Consider the following 21905-nt stretch of genomic DNA (forward strand, 5'->3'; position numbering starts at 1 on the left):
ATAAGCACCTCCCCATGATAACAGCCGTTTCAGGGACCAGACTGTAAACATAGGGTCGCTGTAAGCTGTAGCTAAGGCTCTTGACATACATGTAGGGCCACAAATGTGATATCTTCTATCAGTGAGTGATGATATAGAGGAGAGTATAGAGGAGGAAAACAAGTTGGAGCCTCGATGCGTTTGTCATCTCCTTGTTTTTTTAGCGCTAAAGGGAGAAACAGAGAGAGGATGCTGAGAACGGACACGGACACCGACTTCTCATCATCCGAACGAGCACACCTGCTTCCAATACAACGCAATATTTTGCAAACATGGAAAATACAAATATGAGACAACCAACCGGAAAAGACTGAAAGAAAAACTGATTCAGTGTGAAACGATCGCTGCAGGGAAGTCGTTTCTTGCAGCTTGAGGGACCATAGGAGGAATAGGATTCTGCTTGTATATATATCGCAGACTTCACCACACACATAACTTCAATTCAGCCCTAACTATGCTTACCCCATGCATGGGGAATTTCCTTCAATGAAGTTGTGCTTTTGTATATTCCATCCTAATGGGCTATTGGTTGGACTGATATAGTAAGCCGCAGAATTTGCCTGCAAATATAATTAACTTTAGACTATGATTTTGGAAAATGTACAAAAATCTTGAGTGGCAACAAACTGAATCTGATTAAGAATAAAACAATCGTCACAACTTTAGAAATCTGGGTCCTCCCTCGATGTGGATCAGTGTTTTCTAAAAATGAAGCTGCTACGCAGCATCAGCCCACCACATAATTAATCCTGATTTCAAACAGTAGATGGGATGTTCATGGCCATTTTCAACCATGAAATGCAGATTTTTCTAAATGTGGTCAGAAATGTCAAGATTAACACCAGCTTTGCTGTGTTTTATCACAGAACAGTCACATCATTTAGTGGTCATAGTTTAAAAACATGTAAGTGTGCAGTCACTCTTTAAATTCACCTTCACAGTGCAGTCACAGTTCTTAACCACTGAATTTAGGTGCATCCAGGCGCCAATCTGTTCTGAAAAGTGAAGCCAAGGCCGATGTGCCTTAAACTTGCATTATTTCTATCTGGCCATTAGGGGGCGACTCCTCAGTTACACTCAGTGTTACCGCAGTAAACACGAGTTTATGGGTCACAATCTCTAGTTTCAAGTCTTTTTCAACACCATTTAGGTCCATTTAGAGTCAAATAGATGGTAAAGGAGGTGAAGCAACCTTGTGATTGACAGGTCTACGAAGATGACTTTAACACTGTTCACCTTGAATTATGAAGCAAACCTTTGTTAACAGCTTCACACCAGAATCCAGATGGATCCAGATCCAGTAAGGTTGCTGCTCAGGGTGCTGCTCTGCCGCTTGTGTTCATCAGATCCACCCAAAATGCCAAACTCTGGGCTTCAAAACCGTGGTCACAAACCAATAGGTGACATTGCGATAGACCATTCATTCACAGTCTGTGGGTGGCTCACTGTTCCTTAACTGCAGCCTTTTCTCTCCCATAATTTTACCTCCCATTTAACACTTAAGGAAAGAGGAATCAAGGAAACCAAACTGTAGAGAAAGAAAAGGATGTACTTTCTTCCTTAAAAAGAACTGATGAATTGTAAGCATGCACGTACGTGTTCAGAAGAGAGAGACTCATCTGACCCATTGGTCATGCTGAGCCATGGGGGAATCTGATTGGGCTCATTACCCTCTCCTTAAAACTGATACAGGAAGTGCAAGGAGACGGCCTCTTCTAGCTCCTTTTGAATGGACACCATCACCAGTGTTGTCACTATCAGGAGTGTATGGCCACCTGCCAAGGCTCTCCCTATCTAACCTGGCCCTCCTCTGCCTCCCCGCCTTTGTGCGGTGGAAACAAATGAGATCGAGCATCGTCTCCTCTCACTGTGTCCTGGTGCAGTGGGGGATGGAGACTATTGGCATGCATTGTCTCATCCATTCGGCTGGCTGGGGAATAAGAAGGGATGGATGACAGATAGCGTGAAGGGCATGTAAGGTAACAATGTCCACATCAGCGGCGGTGATTGGTGGGTTCCATGAACTTTGTACCAGGCAGCTTTTTTTTTCTCCTCTCAGCTTTAAAGTGAAACAAAAACATTGTAAATTCACTTTATTCAATTAAAATCCACCAAATTCAATTCAGACATCATGTAAGGTCACTGGGCTGGGGTTATTTAAAACTTAATAGAACTAAAAAAAACACAAATTAGCATAAGAAGAAGAAAGTAAGACAACAAATTAGCATACAGTTTAACCATTATGCATGCATATTTGTTTGGGTTTAGCTGTTTAGAGGAAATCTGTCCTTTAATTAGTTTCAAATTACAACAATATTTCCTGGAAACTCTGCTTCCATTTCCAACTGGTTATCGGCAATTTTTAGGGCCGCTGGTGTGATGATGTTTTTACAGCATCAGACTGTGTGAGATCTCATGCACAGTTTTTCCTTTAAAAAGCAGGAAAATGTGCTGCATCTCTCCGGGAAAATCAATCACACTACATACTGTAAACTACTAACACAACTGCCTCCGACGTTGGACGCAGCTCACTCATAAATCAGAGTGAAGTGTGTTTGTGCCGGCGCTTCATAAACCTATCAAAAAACGATCAGAGGTGGCATTTCAAGGATGACCTCTAAACTGCACTGCTTACCACCGCGCCGTTGATTCAGCATCGCCGTTATTGAAAACATGATGGTATTTTTCTACTCAATAGCTACTTCCTGAGACATTTGAAATGAACTGCGGCCCATTGAAAGCGAGAAGAATTTTTTGTTGTTGTTACTTTGAAATCACACGTACCTCAAAGAGCTCGAATCGAACACTCCGTTGTGACTGTGAACTTTGTAATCTTCATAAAGAGAAATGCTCTGAATACATAATATGATGGTGCATTCAGGTTCAGTGATGTGTCTGACACAGGAGCGTCATTGAGGATAGTGTAGAGAATGAGTTTTTGTGGCGGTAATTGGTCTGACGATGGAGGGTCGAGGTGCAGCCAGCGGGGATCCGAGCCAAGACTTCCTCTTCAGTGCGCTGCTTATTGTTTACCAGAGTTGAGACGTGACGTGTACGACTGGATTGTTTCCCAAGTCCCCAATTTACAAGCTGGTTTCAAACCAATAGAAAGTCATCGTTAGATGATAGCTGACGGGTTCCCAGAATGCATTCCGGCCTCTTTTGCTCTCCACACGGACGGTTTACCTTCATACAACCAACGCCTGATTATGTCATTATGTCACTATTACAGTGCCGCCTGCTGATTCTGCATATGAATGTAAATTCTATGTATAGACATTAGGGACTAATTATTACTGAATTGAGTGTCATGATGTTTTGTACATATTAATCATCCAAAGTAAATTGCAATACGAAATAACGCCCTCAGCCTGTAGCCTTGTTTTGTTGTAATTAGCTAATGTTAGCGAGCTAACATTCCAAACTAAACTGTGAGCAAGATAAACCTGCTTGAAATCAGCATGTTAACTTTAATTTAATTGTGAGGCTTTGATGTCAGGCTGCTGATGTTAGCATTTAGCTTTAGCTGTATACTCTTATACCCCATTTACACCTGCTGTTCATTTCATTCTGATTCTGCCCACATTCCGGTGCTGGCTGTCGTTAAAATCAACGTGTTTAACATCGGTTGTTCCCTTCCCCAGATCCAGATCACACGTTAATGCCAGGTTTAAATGGAGCTTTAGTCTTGTCTACCTGCTGGAAGTCTTTTGACTTGGCAGGACATTAATGCACATCAGCACTGATTAGAAAGAGAGAGAGTGTTACATGCATTTATATAATCTCATTAATAGAATTCTTGTCATTGAAGTCAAACTGATAAACCATCTCTGGTCACATTTGGCAACCAGATGTACAAACCTGCCACTCATTGAAGTGGATGGGAGAGATGAACTGGCTTTTGTAGGTCTTACTGGGATGAGAAGACGTGATCAATAAGATATCAAACTGCTCACTTCTGTTCCGTGTGCAGAAACCTGTAGATGTGATGTTCTGACAGTTGATTCTCAGCAGAATACGTGTGCTGATGCTCGTGATATATCGTACATACTGTGTGCATCTGGTCACACCATGCATCGGTATCTCATTGCCCAGTGGCTCCTCTGACTTGGCAGAGGCTGTTGAGTGGGTGGTTCAGACCCCCTCAGCAAAAACAGGATAATCAAATATACATGACAGGCAATCAGGCTGCAGTGTGAAACCTTACACTCCTGTGTGTTAATTGCCTGTAATTTCATACTCAGTGTGAACGTTTGTTTCTCAGGCTACAAAGGAGCTGGTTAGATATTTGTACACAAATGCAAGGTTGAGTTAAGAGCTCTCTATTTCTACCACTTTAGTAAACGCGTCCAGGCGGCCCTGTTTTGTTCTACAAAAAAGGGCTTCAGGGGTTTAAAAAAACAATGTAGACTGAAAATGGTCTGGATAATGACCCTGTTGGCCGAGGGAGCCATTTAGGGCCAAATTGCTGCTTGTGTTGGGCTTTAGTCCGTAATTAGGTCAGAATGCAAATGCTCGCATTGTGCTGGTGTCCCACGTGGACTAGCAGGGCTCCAGCCTCAGTGTTTAGAGTGTATCCATGTGTGTCAGACTGACTCACTGAGCCCCTCTTGTGCTGTTGAGCTGTGAGGAGAGGCAGAGAGAGCACCGGGGGCCCAGCTCATTCACAACCTTGCGCTCTTATCAAAACATGTTTATTGCACTGTAATGTGCCCTCCGTTTATGCAGCGTTTAGCTCCGTGAAATTGCCGCTGCCCCGGGCTCGAGTCCTGCACCAGGACTGCGGTGGAGAGACAGCAGGGAGCTCGGAGGGTGTCTTGACCTCAGGCTCGCCCTCTAACCTTTCACTACCCACATCTGCTCATTCCAGCTCGTCTTCCTCCTCTTGCTTCTTCCTACTTCTGTTCACCTCCGCTTCCTCCGTCTTGTTGCTTCTCTCTCACCTCTCTCTTTTATTGATCATTAGCTGGTGTTGGGAAGAGAGTGGGGGTGTAATTACAGAGCCAGACTGGTCTGTCAATTCTGCTCAGCGCTGCATGGTGCGCACCAGACCAAGCAATGGTCCTAATAGGCCTTCATAGTGTAAACAACACGCACACCTGGATGGCAGCGGACCCCAGGGAGGAAGAGGAGAAAAGCCACCGTCCACAAGTTAGCACTGATGAAGATAGGAAGTTCATCAACAAGTGTGTGTGTGTGTGTGTGTGTGTGTGTGTGTGTGTGTGTGTGTGTGTGTGTGTGTGTGTGTGTGTGTGTGTGTGCGTGCGTGCGTGTGTGTTTTGAAATAAAAATATTTAATTAAAATGAAAGACAATTATCATTGTTTAATACATTTCCTTCTAATGTGTTCTTTTACTGTCATAAGAAGTTCAAAAACATGCTTGAATGAACAATATTTTGCTTTTTGTATTTTTACAATGTGTCATGAATCTTCCACACCACATTAAAATCAAATAAAAACAAAGTGAAGATAGCATTGAGTATTCGTTTTCATGAGCAGGTACAAGGCAGATTTTTTTTATTGTTGTAGCATTTGACAATTTTCTATTTTCAATGTTTTTTTCAATATTTTATTTTCAGTATTTTCTCTTTGATATGTACGGACTATTTTCACTGAAATTTTCACTGAAATCATTACGTAGGCTATAATACACTGTACACTGTATTCTCCCGTATGATATCTGTGTCACATACGAAGCATGTACCACGAAAAAGTTTGTCAAGTTAAGAGATTTGTTGAATGAAATGCACAAAACTCTCAAAACTATTCGGATAAGAATACAAATGTTGTTGCATGAGGCCCAATATTGTATTTACCTCATTTCTTTGTTTGATTTTTGTCATTGCTGCATTGTAAGTCTTCCGTGTGTGTGCATGTGCGTGTCTAGCTTTGTGTTTGCTTCCTGATGCGTCCTGTATCCGCTGTGGGGGGGGGCGGCAGGGAAACGCCGCCGTGTGCATACTGCCGCTCACTTGTGTTCCATCTGCGTCCCCGTGTTGGGCCGACGCTGATCCGTGCCTTTAATCGATAAAACTATCAAAACATCTCTGCCGCTGCCCTCTTGTTGACTCTGCGTGTCTCTTGTCTCTCCTCCAGAGAAAGTCAGTATGCTGTCGGCATTGATCGCTCCCTTCAAGTACATAAGCCCTGGGACCAGCAGCACAGAGGACGAGGACAGTTTAAGTAAGCTGCTGCCTCTTTTCTTTCTCTCTGTCAGCACGTTGCGCTAATTCCCTCCGTGGCAGGCCTAATATGGAAATGATCTCTCTGTCACCCACATAATTAATTATTTGGCAAATGGCCTATTTGATTACGCACGGGTGTCAGCTTGTGTGTTAAAATCTCTATTATCTTACAAAAGTGAGCTCTTGAATGTTTGATTTGAGTGCATGTGATAAATAAGTCACCAGATAGGTACACGCATGCCTGCATACACTATGATCTACGATGTGACTCAGTCCACCAGGGAACGTCAGCGCTTGATCCCAGCCTCCCATCGCACGATTAACATTCTTCTGGCAAAAATCCGAACACCCTATTTTTGTTCATTTCCCATCAGAAATGCAATACGCCGCCACTTCCCCGTAACTAGGTCTGAAGAGTGTATCACAGCTGTTCAGACTTTGCTCTCACAGAGGATAGAAGTGTGAAATAAAGCAGGCTACAGACATTTTATCCTTTCTTGGAATGTCTGCCCCTCGACGTGATCCCCACCAACCATCACAAATAGGATTGATGCTTTGCATTGGCCAAAGCGGCCGATGTTTCCCGCTTGCGACACAGATTCACTACCATTTCTGGAAGGAGATTACAGCATGATTTGGCAGATAACATCGTCATTTTTTTTGAGGGGATTTGAGTTTTAAAACACTTAAATGTGATCGAGCCCCGTGGTATGAAGTGGTCTTGGCTCAGGGAGATGATTGTAGATTTGTTCATTACCATTGCATTGTGTATCGAGTGGCTCAATCTTGCCTGGGAGCTGTTCCTTGATTCATTTTGTTCAGCCAGGATAAATGTGAGTGTCACGCAGTAATGATTGCTTTTTTTCTCTCCTCCTCGGTTTTTTTTTTGCATCACTTTGACATGTGGCATTGTATTTGTTGTTTTTTGTGCAGGTACCAGCAGTGCAGAGGTGAAGGAAAACCGTAACATCGGGAACTTGGAAGACCGCTCCATAGGATCCGCAGAGTGCCAGTCGCTCTTCTGTTCTGACTCTGCAAGAAGCACCAGCTCTGGTCTGAAAAGAAAACGGCCACTGGAGGAGGACAACAACGGCCACCTGTGTCAGCTCCGCCTGATCTATAAGAAACTCTCCTGGTCTGAAGCACCGAAGAATGCTTTGGTGCAGCTCAATGAGCTCCGGCCAGGCCTGCAGTACCGCGTGGTGTCTCAGACGGGCCCGGTCCACGCTCCCGTCTTCTCCATCGCCGTGGAGGTGAACGGGCTGACCTTCGAGGGCACGGGCCCCACCAAGAAGAAAGCCAAGATGAGGGCTGCCGAGCTGGCCCTCAAGTCCTTCATTCAGTTTCCCAACGCTCCTCAGGCCCACCTGGCCATGGGGAACATCTCAAACCCCTCGGCCGACTTCACCTCCGATCAGGCCGACATCCCCGACACGCTCTTCAAGGAATTTGAGTCTTCGGCGTGCTCCGATGGCCTCTCACTCTGCGACTCAGCAGCAGAGAGCGAGCTGCTATCGAGTGAGTTGCTGAGACACGGACGGTTGCTTCGCCACACATTGGACCTGATGGTGCAGGCTCAGCAGAGGCTAGGTGGGATTGTTCCAGAGCCAGAGGCTCCCAAGAGTCCCGTGGCGTTGCTCAATGAGCTCCGGCCGGGCCTGCGCTACGCCTGCCTTTCGGAGCGTGCTGAAGGCCGGAGGCTGCGCAGCTTTGTGATGGCGGTGCGAGTGGACGGGCGGATATTTGAAGGCTGCGGTCGCAGCAAGAAGCTGGCCAAGACCCAGGCGGCCCAGTGTGCTCTTCAGACCCTCTTCAACATCAGGACAGCCCCCGAGGGGAGGACGGGCCTCAAAGCCAGCAGGAAGAGCTGTCCTCATTTACCCCAGGTGAGTACTGACACATCCCCAGCGCCTGTCTTCTGCTACGCTTTGGCAGCAGCTCCACTTCCTACAGGGGCCTGTAATGACCAAAACAGCAGGCATGCAGCGAAAAGCCAAACACCTTCCAACAAGTAATTAAGGAGGAAAGGCAATAGGAGCTAAAAGGAGCAGGGATGGAAGGAGAAATAGTGGCAGCAGTGATAAAGATATGTGTAAGCAAGCTGGCATTTACTTTGTGTCAGGAAAGGTCTCTACAGTGAACTTACAGAATATGTGTGCATGTGGATTATGGGTGTATTTGTGTGTCGCAAAGCCCGGGTGTTGAGTAAACACTATCTGTTTTCTGGTCTCTTTAAATAGAAACGCATGTAAATGAAGGTAATTATTGTCCTTGTGCCTCTGACACGAGAGAAATCTGCATCGCCACCCAAATTACTTTTTTTTTTCCCAGAGTCTTGTGTGTTTGCAGAGCTGTAATTGGGAGAGTTTTGTAATTTTGCAAGATCTCCTGTTTCCTCATGTGTGGCATCATAGTGTCTACAAACATTAATTCAATCTGTTGCCCAAAGGAGATAGAAAAGCAAAGAGCAAATCGACAAACAAACCACAGAGCCCAATCCCATGCTCATTTACCCAAATATGTAAATAGCAATCAGAGCCAGGAAACTAGTTTTTGAGAAACTTGAGGAAATTGGAGAGCCTAAAGACATGGCTGGAATGGCTGGCACTTGTTGACAGCCATTTAAAACTCCATTTCAGCAGAAGAATTTCATCGAAAGTCAAACTGCCCTGAGTAGATAGTCACACTGATTTTGGTTGTTTACGATTGTTTGCATAGAGAGAAGCCTTGTTTCCAAGCCGGGTCCGGGTCACTGGTGTATTGGCAGCTGAATGTGAAACTCTACATTTCCCCTCTACTTTCCTAATACATCACAAAAGAATGTGCAAAACTTGAAGTCTCGGATGGAAAACTTCGGCCGCATCCACACACATCCAAATGGTCCTCTCCCTGGTCTTTCCTTGAAGACTCCTGTGGACACACACCACCATATTGTGCTCCTGCCCGTCCGGTAGGGTGTGTGTCGTATTAACATTCATTTCCAGCCTTGAAGAAATAAACTGGCGAGAGTGTCCTTCCCCAGAGCGCGACATCAACCCAACAAACCTGCACGTTTGCCTGGGAGAAACTTTTTTTTTTCATTTTTCTTCCTGCTGCCACGGTGTCTAAAAGGATTTTAAGAGGATTTGCCGCACCCGTTTAGTTCCAGAAAGCACTCGCTTGTGGAATTTCTTGAAAGTCAGCCGTGCTGTCTGCCGGGCTCCAGAAATATTTTATTTTCACTGAAGGACAAAAGCGTGCATACGATATGTACGCATGCATGTGGGAATAAACATGTGACCTGCCGTGTGTTTGAGGGCATGATGCATCTGTTGCGTAACGTGGACGTAAAACCCTCCAGCTCACATACACACACTCTCTCTCTCTCTCTCTCTCTCTCTCTCTCTCTCTCTCTCTCTCTCTCTCTCTCACACACACACACACACGGGAGCCAGTCTCTCCTGCCAAGCACTGATTGCATGGGCAGTGGTTGACTACGCTGCAGATGCGAAGCGTGATGTGGGAGTGGTTGCCAGCTGTAGCCTGTGGGTAATGCAAATGCTGTGGTGATACGCCAAATTATGTGTGCCACCTTGCTCTATTCTCTTTTCCCAGAATTCCCTCTGGCTGTACCTGTTGCAGGATAAAGATTTGTTCAGAAGATGTTAATGGCCCTGCACGGTATAAAGCATGAACCCCCTTAGAGGTTGACCTTAGCATTACATGGTTCTATCTGAAATACAATAAGCTGCACCATATTGGAACAAACCTAAATTGCAATATTTTTGAATCACAAATTTTCATCATTCATTTTGTACATGTATAAGTTAAATGCATCAATTTAGAGAGAAATTATATCTAGATCTATAAACAATGTTGTGCTCTACTAAAGAATATGTTCATAAACTCAGTGGTTGTATAGAAATGAAAAAAGTCACAAGCACAAAGCAGGTTAATGAGACGGGTTTCAAGATGGACCAACATGGCCACTGGCCCCTCCCACTCCAGACAGACTGCACTGGTTGACAGTCACGCTGGGAGCCCCCTCCTCCCCACAGGGAGAGAGGGTGAAGCGAGTACTAAGTCCACAGCTACGGGACGTGGCGAGGGGTGATGAAAAGACCACGGTCCGACATGTTTGCCACCTCCAACCCGGGCCTTTCCAAGCCGACCTCATAAAGCCATCCACATGCGGGGAAATGCGCTGGCTGCGGAGAGGATCCTCCCACACAGAGCAGCCGGTGTAAAAAGCGGAAAATATGTGCAGTTCATCGTGAAACTGTGTCGGGCCGACCAAGGCTGTGGGTAACTAATCGGAAATACTGGATTAGTCATGGAAGATGAGAATCATGCAAGCTGTCCTTTGTATCAGTTACTGTGGTTTGTTCAAAGATGACAATAAATAAGACCAAAGTGCAGTGATCACTAAAATACAACAAACTTCCATGTGAAGGAAGCAAGGATGCAGAGAAGGAGAAGGATTCAACACTTGAATATATTGATGGGGGACAGTGAAAGTAAAAGGGGAAGACAAGACGGTAATATGATGACATTGCATTAACTCAACAGAGTGGAACGTAAGGATGAGGAGCAGCATTAGTCCTTCAGACTTAGCTGAGCAGGATGGCTGGCAGCCGGAGAATTCAGCCCTCCGATGAAATATTTAAGCTCACGGGAGCTGCATGCCGCTGTATTCTGCTTCTCATAGTGAGGAATAATACAACCAGAGTGACAAGGCAGTTCATACTAGTGCACATCCACACATGCAATAGACTTTCTTCCTGCAGTAATGCAGCCTATACTTTCCTCCATCTCTCCTACGGTTATATCTATGGGAATTGACTTATAAGAAATTAAGCGTTGGGCCAAAGACTGCTTGACATTAAAGAGCTATTTACCTTCCAGCAAGACCTTTAATTTTTTGATTCCTTAATTTAGCCTTTATTTATCCAGGGAAATCAAATGAGAATATCAAGAGATCTTACACTGATTCCACTCTGTCATAGCACTCAGACAGGCCGGTCCATTGCAAACACAGTCATACATTCACAGCTCTTTTAGGCGCCGTGTCCCCCAAAGTTACTTTTTTTTTTTTTTTTATTCTTTGCAATGGGAGCACAGTATAGTGGCAGCAGGGTGGTGAGGTGCTGAGTGTCTCTTCTGCCCTGATTGCTGCACATGTGGTGTTTTCTTCTGGTCGCTGAGCGCTGAAAAATTTCAGTCGTGGGTCGTCCCCGTCACTTTTTACCAGCTGTTCATTCACAGCGAAGGAGAAGCGGGACAAGTAACCCACCAGAAAAAAAATGTTCTGCTCCACCTCATATAAGCAATCAAGATAAAGTTTTCTAAATAAACATTTCGAAAATTGACATTTTCTTGAATATTTAAACATATCTACTTAAAGCAATGGAAAAACAGTTTCTGACGAGAACTAAATTCTGAACTCAAATTTGAGCTAAAAGGAGGATTTTTTCCCACCTGATGATGCAGGTTGACAATTGCCAAAAGAGTCCAACCAATATCTGTTCATCAAAGAACCAGACCAGAACTAAAATGCAACAGTGTACCATTTCCCCCCTCGGTCTGGATACATTGAACCAAGCTACAAGTGTGGAAGCACCTCCGTCTTTATTATAAATCAGTCAGTAGGAAGCTGTTCTTGAAACGCACCCACAGCACACTAGTTAGCAGGAAATGTCTCTGCCCTATTAAAGCCTGCACACTGAAGTGAGAAAGTGCCGGAGTAATCCTGACACCCATTTCACCAAGTGGAATCATTACCCCACTGTTCAGGCCTTGATTGGCCACTTAATCTCCCCTCGCCTTCACAATGCGCCACGTTGTTGCACAGTCAAGCGAGCCCGCGACTTGTGTGCAGCGGCGGGAAGACTCCGAGTCAGCAGGTCCACGTGGAAGGACAGTGCAGAGGTCAGCGGTCGGGACGCTGCTCTCTGCCTCCTTGGATTAAGCTCCATTTGAATATGCGATGGTGTCACAGCAGAATGAACATGAGTTAATGGAGGAGAGAGCGCGTGGAGAAAGCCGGCGTGTTTGTCTCGTGGTTGGTACAAACATATAAAATAAGCATTTTAATTTTTCATCATGTCTGACAGGATGAAATGCGACTGTAAATTGTCTTCTGGCTTACTGTGGATCCAAATGAATTGATTTAGTTATCTCTAAATGTGAGCCATCGCAGATGGAGAAGGATACAGACCGGTCAAGTGGAGTAATTTCCCTGCCTCTGCCTCGGCAAATTGAATATGATTTCAGACACGTGAAGGTGACCCCTGTCAGCTGCTGAGCCTCTCGCAGATTGTTTTCTTTGTCTAATCTCTCCCACTTCTAATCTGTCTCAATATAAACAGCTGTGACAGGCTGATCATTAATTAATATTGCCACAACAAATTAGCGACAGCGATCGCCCAGCCGAGCACCCTGTCTAAGATAGAAATCCACCAAGTCAGATGGAGAGAGAGTGGGGGGGGGGGGGGGGGGGGGGGGGTGTGAACAACACATTAGAGAGGGATTGATTAACAGCTTCGGAGACCTTGCAGATAGTGTTACAGCCTGGGCATGTAGACAGTGATGGCAGACACACTCAAAGTGACAGCTACGGCAGCAGACTGTACACACAGGATCAGCTGCGATTAGCACCATAAGTGGTGCAGGACAAATAGACTGATGGAGAAAACATCTGCATTCATCACTTCCTACTGGTTCAGTCAAAATGTCCCTTGCAACGGAATATCTCTAGATTGGTGTTGTGCTCTGCTGGTAGGCAACATAACACATCTTCATTAAGGATGTAGTGCATGTTTATTAACTGTTTATATAATCTGCTGGATTAAAATATCTCTGTTTTTTGAGATGAAGATGATTGAGATGAAATATATATGTTTTAGGAGTTTAGGACGATTTAGCTGACATTATTTTTTGCTGGGGATTTCAAGCTACTGGTTAAACCACTTTCAGTGCTGAGAAAAGTGTCAACACCTGCAGTTCCTCAAATGTCCACTTAAGGCTGGCTCCAAGGGAGTGAATTCCCATCAACCCCCCATGTTCACAGCAGATATAAACATGTTTGTACCAAAAAAAATGGTCCCTATAGTTAATTTCCCTTGTTCATTTCAACTGTACAGGAGGTGAATTTTTCAAGGACTCACCTGCTTAAATTATATTAATGCATAATGTAAGAATTGAGGGCGTTAGGTGACAGGTGGGTGCTGGCTCTGGACCCCCTGACACACCTTGTATGTCCAAGTTTAAGGAGATGTTGTTACAGTCAATTAAGGGGTTAAGCAAAGGGTCAATTACTTGGGTGAGTAAAATATTATTGTAATGGAATACCCCATTTTTAATAAACTGGAATTATCTCCAGTAGCTGTATTTTGAAAAAAAGAATCCAAATCTCTGACCTTTTGTAAATGAGTGTGAGAAGGGAATTCCTTATGTGCATCCATAAAGTATCTCATTACAATTTGTCACCCGGCATACAATAATAATGTGAGCCAAAAAAAAAAGCCGTTGTTTGCTTCCGGACTGTCAGTCTGCCCTTTTAGCAGCCACTTACCTCATCATGTGGTATTTAAAGAAGAAGCAGCATGGGAGAGTGGAGATTTGTGTGTGAAATTACTGAACAATAATGTTTCCCCGTCTGAATGGGAACACCCTACACGGAAAGGTTAGAATCATCCCCGACTGTCTAATATGTATGCAAAATATGACCTATGAGGCTGCTTGGCTGTTGAATCTAATGTACCACGTCAGCATGCTGCTTTGAGGGAAAATCCCTTAGCGGGGATGAACTGAAATAGGGTTGGTCGGGTCAAGTCACCTCGAATATACAGTAAAACGCCCCTGTAATCTATTCCAAAGAAGTGTGGCGCTCCCGTCTGCACCCCTGCTTGCTCCACACTATCCGACAAAGTCTTCATTGTTTGCGACAGTCCACCATTCCTTCCTCCCTCCCTCCCTTCCCCTCTCCACAGCCTCTAGCTGTGAGCCGGAGCATGGCTATAATCGCTTCTGGAGAACCTCTCACACTTCATTAAAAGCATAATCAAGTTCATTACAATTTCATAGGCGTTCAGGTACCAAATGGCTTCCGATAAATCATGACTATTGGTCCTGTGTGGCTGGCATGTGTAGGTTTATCTCTGGCTCTCAGGCAGGAGAGAGGCGAAGAGGGAGGGAGGAGAGGAGAGGTCTGGATGTCTGGCCTTTAAATGACCTTCCAGCCTGGAGCAATGGACCGTTCTGTCATACGCGGTGAATGGAGACGTGCACGCATCGCAGCTGTGAGATCAGATTGTTCACGGAACACTTTGACGTACAGTAAGCAGGTCAACAGATGTGGCACCGGAGCGCCGTTTTTTAAAACTTAACATTCACGCCGCAAACGGCACAACCACTCTTTTATCTTCAGCCTAGATTATCTTTAATACACTCTGTTATATTTCTATTCAACTCTTATTAGGGAGAAGAAAGCTGTCAAAACAATATTTGTTCCTGGGGTAATAGAACTGACATTTTAGACACAAAGGAGAAAAAAAGATTAGTTTAATAGTTTCCATTAACAGCATAGATTGTGCAGTAAATATGCTATCAGACTGCTTAATATCAATCATAATAGCATTAGCTGATACTTAGTGGCTGATATCACAATTCTCTGGCCCTCTTGGCACGCTGGCTCAGAGGGCTGCAAGTCTCTTATCCACCACAGGAACTTTCCCAGGGGACCAAGAATCTTTTGAGGAACTCAGGAAGTACACTTGCATTTCAACCAGAGGAGCCAGCGACTAAATTCCTGTACGATCGTATATATGATCGATTGTCCCTTAAAGGAACATTTGTCAATGAGTCAATGAGAGAATGTGGCCTGCTGTGACCAAAGCAATTTTGTCCATATTTCCTGGTTGTACATTTTTTTTATTCTGGTAAATGGATAGTTAAAGGAGAGATCCGGTCATTTTTGACCCCATTTTCGTTGTCCCCAGGGTCATCCAGACCTTTTAAGCAAAAAACACGACAAAAATTGACTTGACCTAACACGAGATGTGTACCTGCCTGCCAGCCTTCCACAATAGCTCCAATGCTAACCCATAGGGGGAAGATTTATCTGCTTTTATGGGCCTCAGAAAACAATTCAAAGACCAATGCAACACAGGTTGGGTCCATACGAGACACGACAGCGCTCGTTTAGCTCAAATAGTGTGGCAAATCGACATTAATATCAAGTCAAAAATGACCGGATTTCTCCTTTAATGATATTATCTACAGCACCTTTACATTTTTTATGGGGAGTGGAGTGTTTTCTGTCCATTTGGAATCAGCGAATACTGTGACAGGAAACTATGGACTAACTATGGGATGTACGCTTCAGCATTTGTAGCATCTTTTTATTTATCGTTTGAAACAGACAGAGGAGGAAAAATCAGCAGAGACACAATGAGCTATAATTCCTTTGTACAGATAATCCATTATCATAGTTGCAATTACTCATACAATATATTTTTTTAAATATTTTAGCAGCTTGGCTTCTGATCATAGATTAGTTTCTCGAGCAAATAGTCTGCAAATATGGTGTTGATGTTTTAAGGATTACTGGATTTTTTTCAGACATCTTTATTTGGGAGCTGCTGATAAATTATTTTGATTTTCACAAAATATGAATCAGCCACAAGACCATGTTGCATCCTCCAAAACAAACTATCAGTCCAGTTCTGCTACTCAGACACAGACACACATCCCTCGCCAGCGATTGTCCCTCTCCACCTACTCACACGCCTCGCCGATCATTGGACCCTCTGGGCTTCCCAAACCTCCGTAGAGGTTCTCCCCGAGGGTTTCCTGATTCTTTCAACATGGCTCGTGTTGCTGACACGCTCCGCTTGGCTGAGGGATGCAATACGAGCCGGGTGTTATGTTAAACTGTTCGTCTTCGCATCAGTCTGTTAATATTGATTCAAACTAGTTTCTGAAGATATTTTAGGTGCGTCCACTGGAGTAGAACATGTAATTACACAACATCTTATGAACAATACAGAGACAAGATGTAGCCTATATACATGGCTAACAAAAACACTGTTCTTTTAGGAAGACATTGTTACCTGGCAATTGCTCCAAAAATATTCTGCCACTAGATGCACCTTTCAACTTTTGTACATATTTGTACAAAATCTAAAATATCATTTTCATATGTTTTCATATACTTTTTTCAGTTTGGACAAAGCCATGCTAGCTGTTTCCACCTGTCTCCAGTCTTTGTGCTAAGCTAACTAGCTGCTGGTTATAGTCTTATTTATTTGACAGACATGAGCGCGATGTCAGTCTCCACAAGAAAGCAAAAGTATGATTCCCAAAATGTTGCACTATTCTTTTAAAAACACGAAGCCTTTGCCAGTCAGGGTTGTAATGATATACGTCTTTGTGCAGCTGCTTATTGCCTCGACTGTATCCGCGTTGCTGCATACCTGCATAGAAAAACACATGGAAATTGAGTCTCATATGACCACAATTAGTAAACTACTGGGAATGAATGTCATTACAGTCGTATATATTTCTGTCTGGACCAGATTACTCTGAAGAAGGGGGAGGGGGGGGAGCAAAACATCTGTTACCTCTGTCCGGCTCTCTGGGACTGTGCCGTGCCTCCCTTGGGGGAAACAAAATGGGAGAGGCTGGAATAAGGTGTATGTATGAGAGAGAGTGTGTGGGTGTAGGTGTGTGGAGGAGGAGGAGGCGGAGGCGGAGGGGTGAAAACCAAAGCTGGCAGGCGGGGGGGGGGGGGGGGGGGGGGGGGTAGCGAGGGAGGTGAGGATGGATGGAGTGCATTGGGGAGAAAGAGAGGAAAACCTCAGCGGAACAAAAGACCTTCAGGATTAATTAGGCGTCAGATTGGTTGCAGGGCACAGAGGGGGGAGAGAGTGAGAGATATAGAGGGGAGGGGGGAAGAGTTTAGCATTCTGGGAAGACCTCGTGTCCTCAGCCCTCATATTTCAACCCGCCTGCCCATGAGTATACAACAGCCAGCTAGTTAAGGCCTGCGCTGTGCCTGGAACCACTGTCCACTGGGTTATGGATGGAGCGCCTTCTGCGTCTTCATGTATTTTTATGTTATCCCACCGGGCAATAAGAGGAAACACAGAGGTCATATATGGAACGCATAATGTTTACATGATGGTTTTCACCCCCCGTGTTAAGGTCCTCCCCACATATTCTGTAAACGTGATAAGGTGTGTGTGTGTGTGTGTGTGTGTGTGTGTGTGTGTGTGTGTGTGTAGGTGCAATATATAGTGGTATTCACTCCGTATAGCAGCATTTCTCTGTCCACGTATGCACTGCCAAATTAAAGGAGTGTGAATGCACAAAATAGATGCAGCTGAACTCTAACTGAACTTCTTACTTCCTCTGCCCTTATCAGCTGATTTTCTTTTTTTTTTCCATAACAATTGCTCCCAGAATTGCTGATCTGGGTCATAGGCATCATCACCTCTAAATGTGAGAGGCGGACCCAAAGCTGCCTGTTAATACCGTCTCTGTTGTCATTGTCACAGAGGGATGTTTCTGGGGTGACCTTTCATGGCACTTCCCCCCCCTCCGCCGATACAGGAAGTGCTGAACTCTGCATACAGATGACAGGAAGAGCTGCCATGAGTCATAATACCTTTGCCCGATGCCTTCTCCTTGCAAAAGCACTTAGCAGATCAAATAAGAGTCAGTCTGGAGGCTAGAGCAAATCATGCCCTTAGAGCTTTCGTACCAATCATTCACGCTGTCGCAGAGGTGGCTCCGACATATAGCTTAAAGATATCTCACCGACGTGAACTTTAGAACAAAGTCTTCTGGGTAGATGGGCTGATAAGCCATTCGATTGCCTTCACAGAACGAGTGATAAAGCTTTGACAGATTGTGTTATATGAGGGGGGCGGGGGAATCCACCAATCCACGGCTCATACCATGAATAGTTATCACATGCTTTAGATGGAGGCTGAAAGGAGAAGTTTTTCAGTCCTGGTGACTTTTAAGCTTTTAGACGAAGAGAAGTTTGGCCCAGCTCGCTGCACTTATCCATCATATTCAGTATTATAGATGATGAATTACTAATAGCAGAGTTGGCAGAGTTGTCCTCAACAGTTGCATAGAACTTTAACTGCCAGTGCAGAATGCACACGCTCTGACTTTTAATACATTTCTACCGCTGCTGTAGCACCTGGTTGGACGTCAGCAGCTACATAACAAATCCATTCCCGCTGCCCTGTTTTCTGTCTCCGCATCTCCGCTGAAGTTCAGCACCTGCGTTGCACTCTCCTGCACAGTAGAATGCACTAGAACTGTTCCTGCTGATGGAGAAACGAAACGCCACAGATGGATGCGTAGACGTTGACATGGAGAGGTTTTTTATTCACCGAAGGCATGAAACAAAAATGTTATCCTAAAATATGGCCGTGTTTTTGTGTGAGGATGTTTTCAGTGCCCACCCAGATTCATGTTCAATACATAGATATGCACATCATTTGGTGATTTTCTTGTTTTTTTTTTGTTTGTTTTTTGTAATAAAACAGGAGCACAAAGTGTTACTTCAGAGACATGAGACATAATTCCTCTATTTGCTAAAGTTTTATTTATTTATTTATTTTATTTTTTTACATTTCAGCTCTGGCTGATTTGGTGGCACCTGTGGTTACCGTGGTAACAGCAAATGTAGTTTAAAACTCCAGCACTCTATGAGTTTCTACTCTGTCAGAAAGGGAAGAGCAACCAGTGCAGATGTCAGTAATCTGCTTTGTTCCATTATCCCAAAGAGACCACGATGTGATTCATGCTGTGCACGACCAGAGTAGCTTTGCACACAGCAGCAGGGTGCAGTAAATGAAGTTGGTCAGCTTGCTAACAGCTATCTTTGTCTGCTCCTATTTTTTTATTCATTTAACTCTGCAATATTAAAAAACGGATCCACTGTTGAAAACATGAAACACGATAATACACTAATACATTGTGTTTTCTCTGACTGCTTGACAATAAGTCACCTTGTGTTTTGCCAGCTTTTATTGTGAAATAGCAACAGTAACAATGCTAGGTTAGCATTAGCAGTGGCTTAATACAGCGCTGATATCAATGAAATCCAATTACAAGCAGCAGCACTGGATGACACATGCATGTCTTGTAACTAGGTAGGAGATTTGAATTCATCAGGGGAATGGATGACTCCGTCACTGTAGATAAAAAACTCAATACCGAATGTAAATACATCAAACAGCCGTTGCAGGGAAATGCTGCACACAATGGTATCAAACCTGGGTTTGATTTCATGAGGATTGGACTGTAACTTTAAACAAACTTAAACATTTACAAAGCTGAAAAATGCAGTTGACACTTTTGCCAACATGGTTTTCACAGTACGAGAGGCAATGATCGGATAATGTTTGGTGTTCTCATCATCTCCACATGCATCATTTGTAAGGTCTTAGTCTCCTGCATCTTGTTACCTTCTGTTTTGTTGTATCCAACATGTCAGTCTTCAGCACTGTGACATGCTGTATTTCCTCACGTCAGCCTTCTCAATCACCCTCAACCAGGTGTTCTCATAGAGGCATGCATGAGCAATATACACAGACTGTGCCGTCACTAGACATGCACACTGTACTTTACCCTTCCTCCCTTTTCTCCCTTTGTCACCTGCCCAATCTCCTCTTTTCTCTCCCCGACGGCGACCCTAAAGTCAGGCGTCTTCCCCTCCAAGCCGCTTCATAGAAACACATTTAGAGTTTCAGTGTTATTAAAGTGGCTGAAGAAAATGACACAGCTTGTGAAGGGTCGCCCTGTCTTAAGGTCTTAGCCACTCATTGTTCAGTTTCTCTATCGTTTATCCTTCTTCACCTCATTCTCTCACATAGCGGCGGCGTGCACTATGAGCTGCAAGGAAAACTGTGAAAAAAACAACAGACACAGCTTGTTAAATTTCCTGCACGATGCTGAGTGGCTCCACATTCAGAGAAACTGTGTGACACATCAGACGGCGCAGAGCCACGGTGTGTATTTTTTTCAAAAGGACTTGAAAGTGCAACATGCACGCACGCACACGCACAATAAGTATAGACCTTCAGTGTTCCCTGCCTTTCTTTTTCTGCTCAGTTCGATATTGACTCTCCTTTCAGTCTATTGTCATGCTTCCCCTGCTCTCTCTGCTGGCCTGCTGCAGGAGCTTATGAAGTCTGCGCGTGCACTCGGAAAAAGGTTTGGCGGCAAGGAAAGGGAAGGTGACAAAAGAGAGCATGCGCTTTTGTTACAGTCTATCTGGCGTTCTGCTTACTCTGCAAACGCCACGTTATGGATTTTTAGTAAATGTTATAAGAGCCGCAGACAGATTTCTCTGGCATGCGCAAAACCCTTTCCCACATGGTTATTTGCATTCTTTTCATCCACGGGCTGTGAAGTGTATATTATATTGTGTAGTGGAGGCTGTGTGTGTGTGTGTGTGTGTGTGTGTGTGGGATCATACACTGTTTAAGCCTCTCTTCTGTCGGGGGATGTTTGTGAGAAGCAACATTCATCAGTGCAGAAAAAAAGCAGCGTTGTTCTCTCCAAAGGGCAGGTGGAAACGTATAGCCACTGTCTGCAGGCTTAATCTATCACTGTTGTTGTTGTTGGGGGGAAATCACGTCTCCAAAAAAACGTCAGCTGGACAGCTCGGTTTGGCGTCTGACATCTGTGCATTTAGTTCTTCCGGGGGGATTTGAAAGGTTTTCATGAGCCCCCAAAGGTGAACTTTCTCACCTCACTCAGAAGCAAGCCCTTGAAATAATATATCATAATTTAACCTCAAACTGGCTCTCAATAATAGCTAATTCTGAATGGAGGATCGGGCTCTCAACTAATACGGACACTTCCTATCTGAACAGATAATGCACAGCATCCAAATGATACAATATTCATCATCAAGAGCTTTTGCAGAGTTTTTCACCAGATTTGTTGTTGTTGTTTGAGGGTCCACAGATGTGGGGGCTGTGGAGAATTGTCCCGGTATGCCAGATGGCCACCGCACCGCTGGACTGAAGTGACCTCACACAGCAGCTTTCTCCAGTGTAAAGGAAATTAATTGAATTGTTGCGTATCGGCCATTCTGTCTTACTTTGCTTGTTCGATGGTGCCACTACAACTGGAGTTGCAGGAACAGAAGATAGAAAAAAGAATCAAACTACTCATCTTCTTGCTCTGAGTCAGCCGAGCAAGAGGACCATGTTTTCCTTGATTATGAAGAAGAGTTTGGATACTTGTGAAAGTGTGAAGTTTCCAAAGTGTGTGCTTGTTCTATGTGTTGTTTTATAAATAGAGGTTACCCTGTTACTTTTGTTTGTAAGTTTGTTTATATTAAGAAATATTTCTTTAAATTCTGTTTTCTCATGGAGACAACTGAGGTTATTTATATAAATGAATGAGCCTGATGATGATGACAGTTTGATGTCAACATTTTCCTGAAAAAAAAAAAATTATCATAAACATATTGTTTGTGTAATTCAAAATGTATTAGGAGAGTGGCAGGTGGTCCATTATTTTCTGTGTAAAAACGCCTAATGTTTCACTTGGGAGGGGCTGCTGTGGCAAGTGTGACTCCTAGTGGTTAAAGTCGGTATACCGATCTGGTCTGGTGTTTGGCTTAATATCAAACCGGTTTGAAAATGTGTAAACCGGCCCAAGCC

At 44.2% G+C, this 21905-nt stretch overlaps 1 protein-coding gene across 2 annotated transcripts in view; it reads left to right on the forward strand.

Moving 5' to 3' along the window:
* Positions 1-21905, forward strand: part of adarb2 (adenosine deaminase RNA specific B2 (inactive)) — a 155125-nt gene that overhangs the window by 94960 nt on the left and 38260 nt on the right. Inside the window, exons 2-3 of one of the 2 annotated variants that reach the window (XM_084033743.1) lie at positions 6137-6223; positions 7159-8111. In XM_084033743.1, the coding sequence (XP_083889869.1) occupies positions 6137-6223; positions 7159-8111 (1040 nt within the window). The remainder of the gene's footprint in view (positions 1-6136; positions 6224-7158; positions 8112-21905) is intronic. The other variant, XM_084033744.1, reaches the window with a different exon arrangement.

The sequence above is a fragment of the Eutrigla gurnardus genome, assembly GCF_963514095.1.
Source record: "Eutrigla gurnardus genome assembly, chromosome: 18".
NCBI classification, from domain to species: domain Eukaryota; kingdom Metazoa; phylum Chordata; class Actinopteri; order Perciformes; family Triglidae; genus Eutrigla; species Eutrigla gurnardus.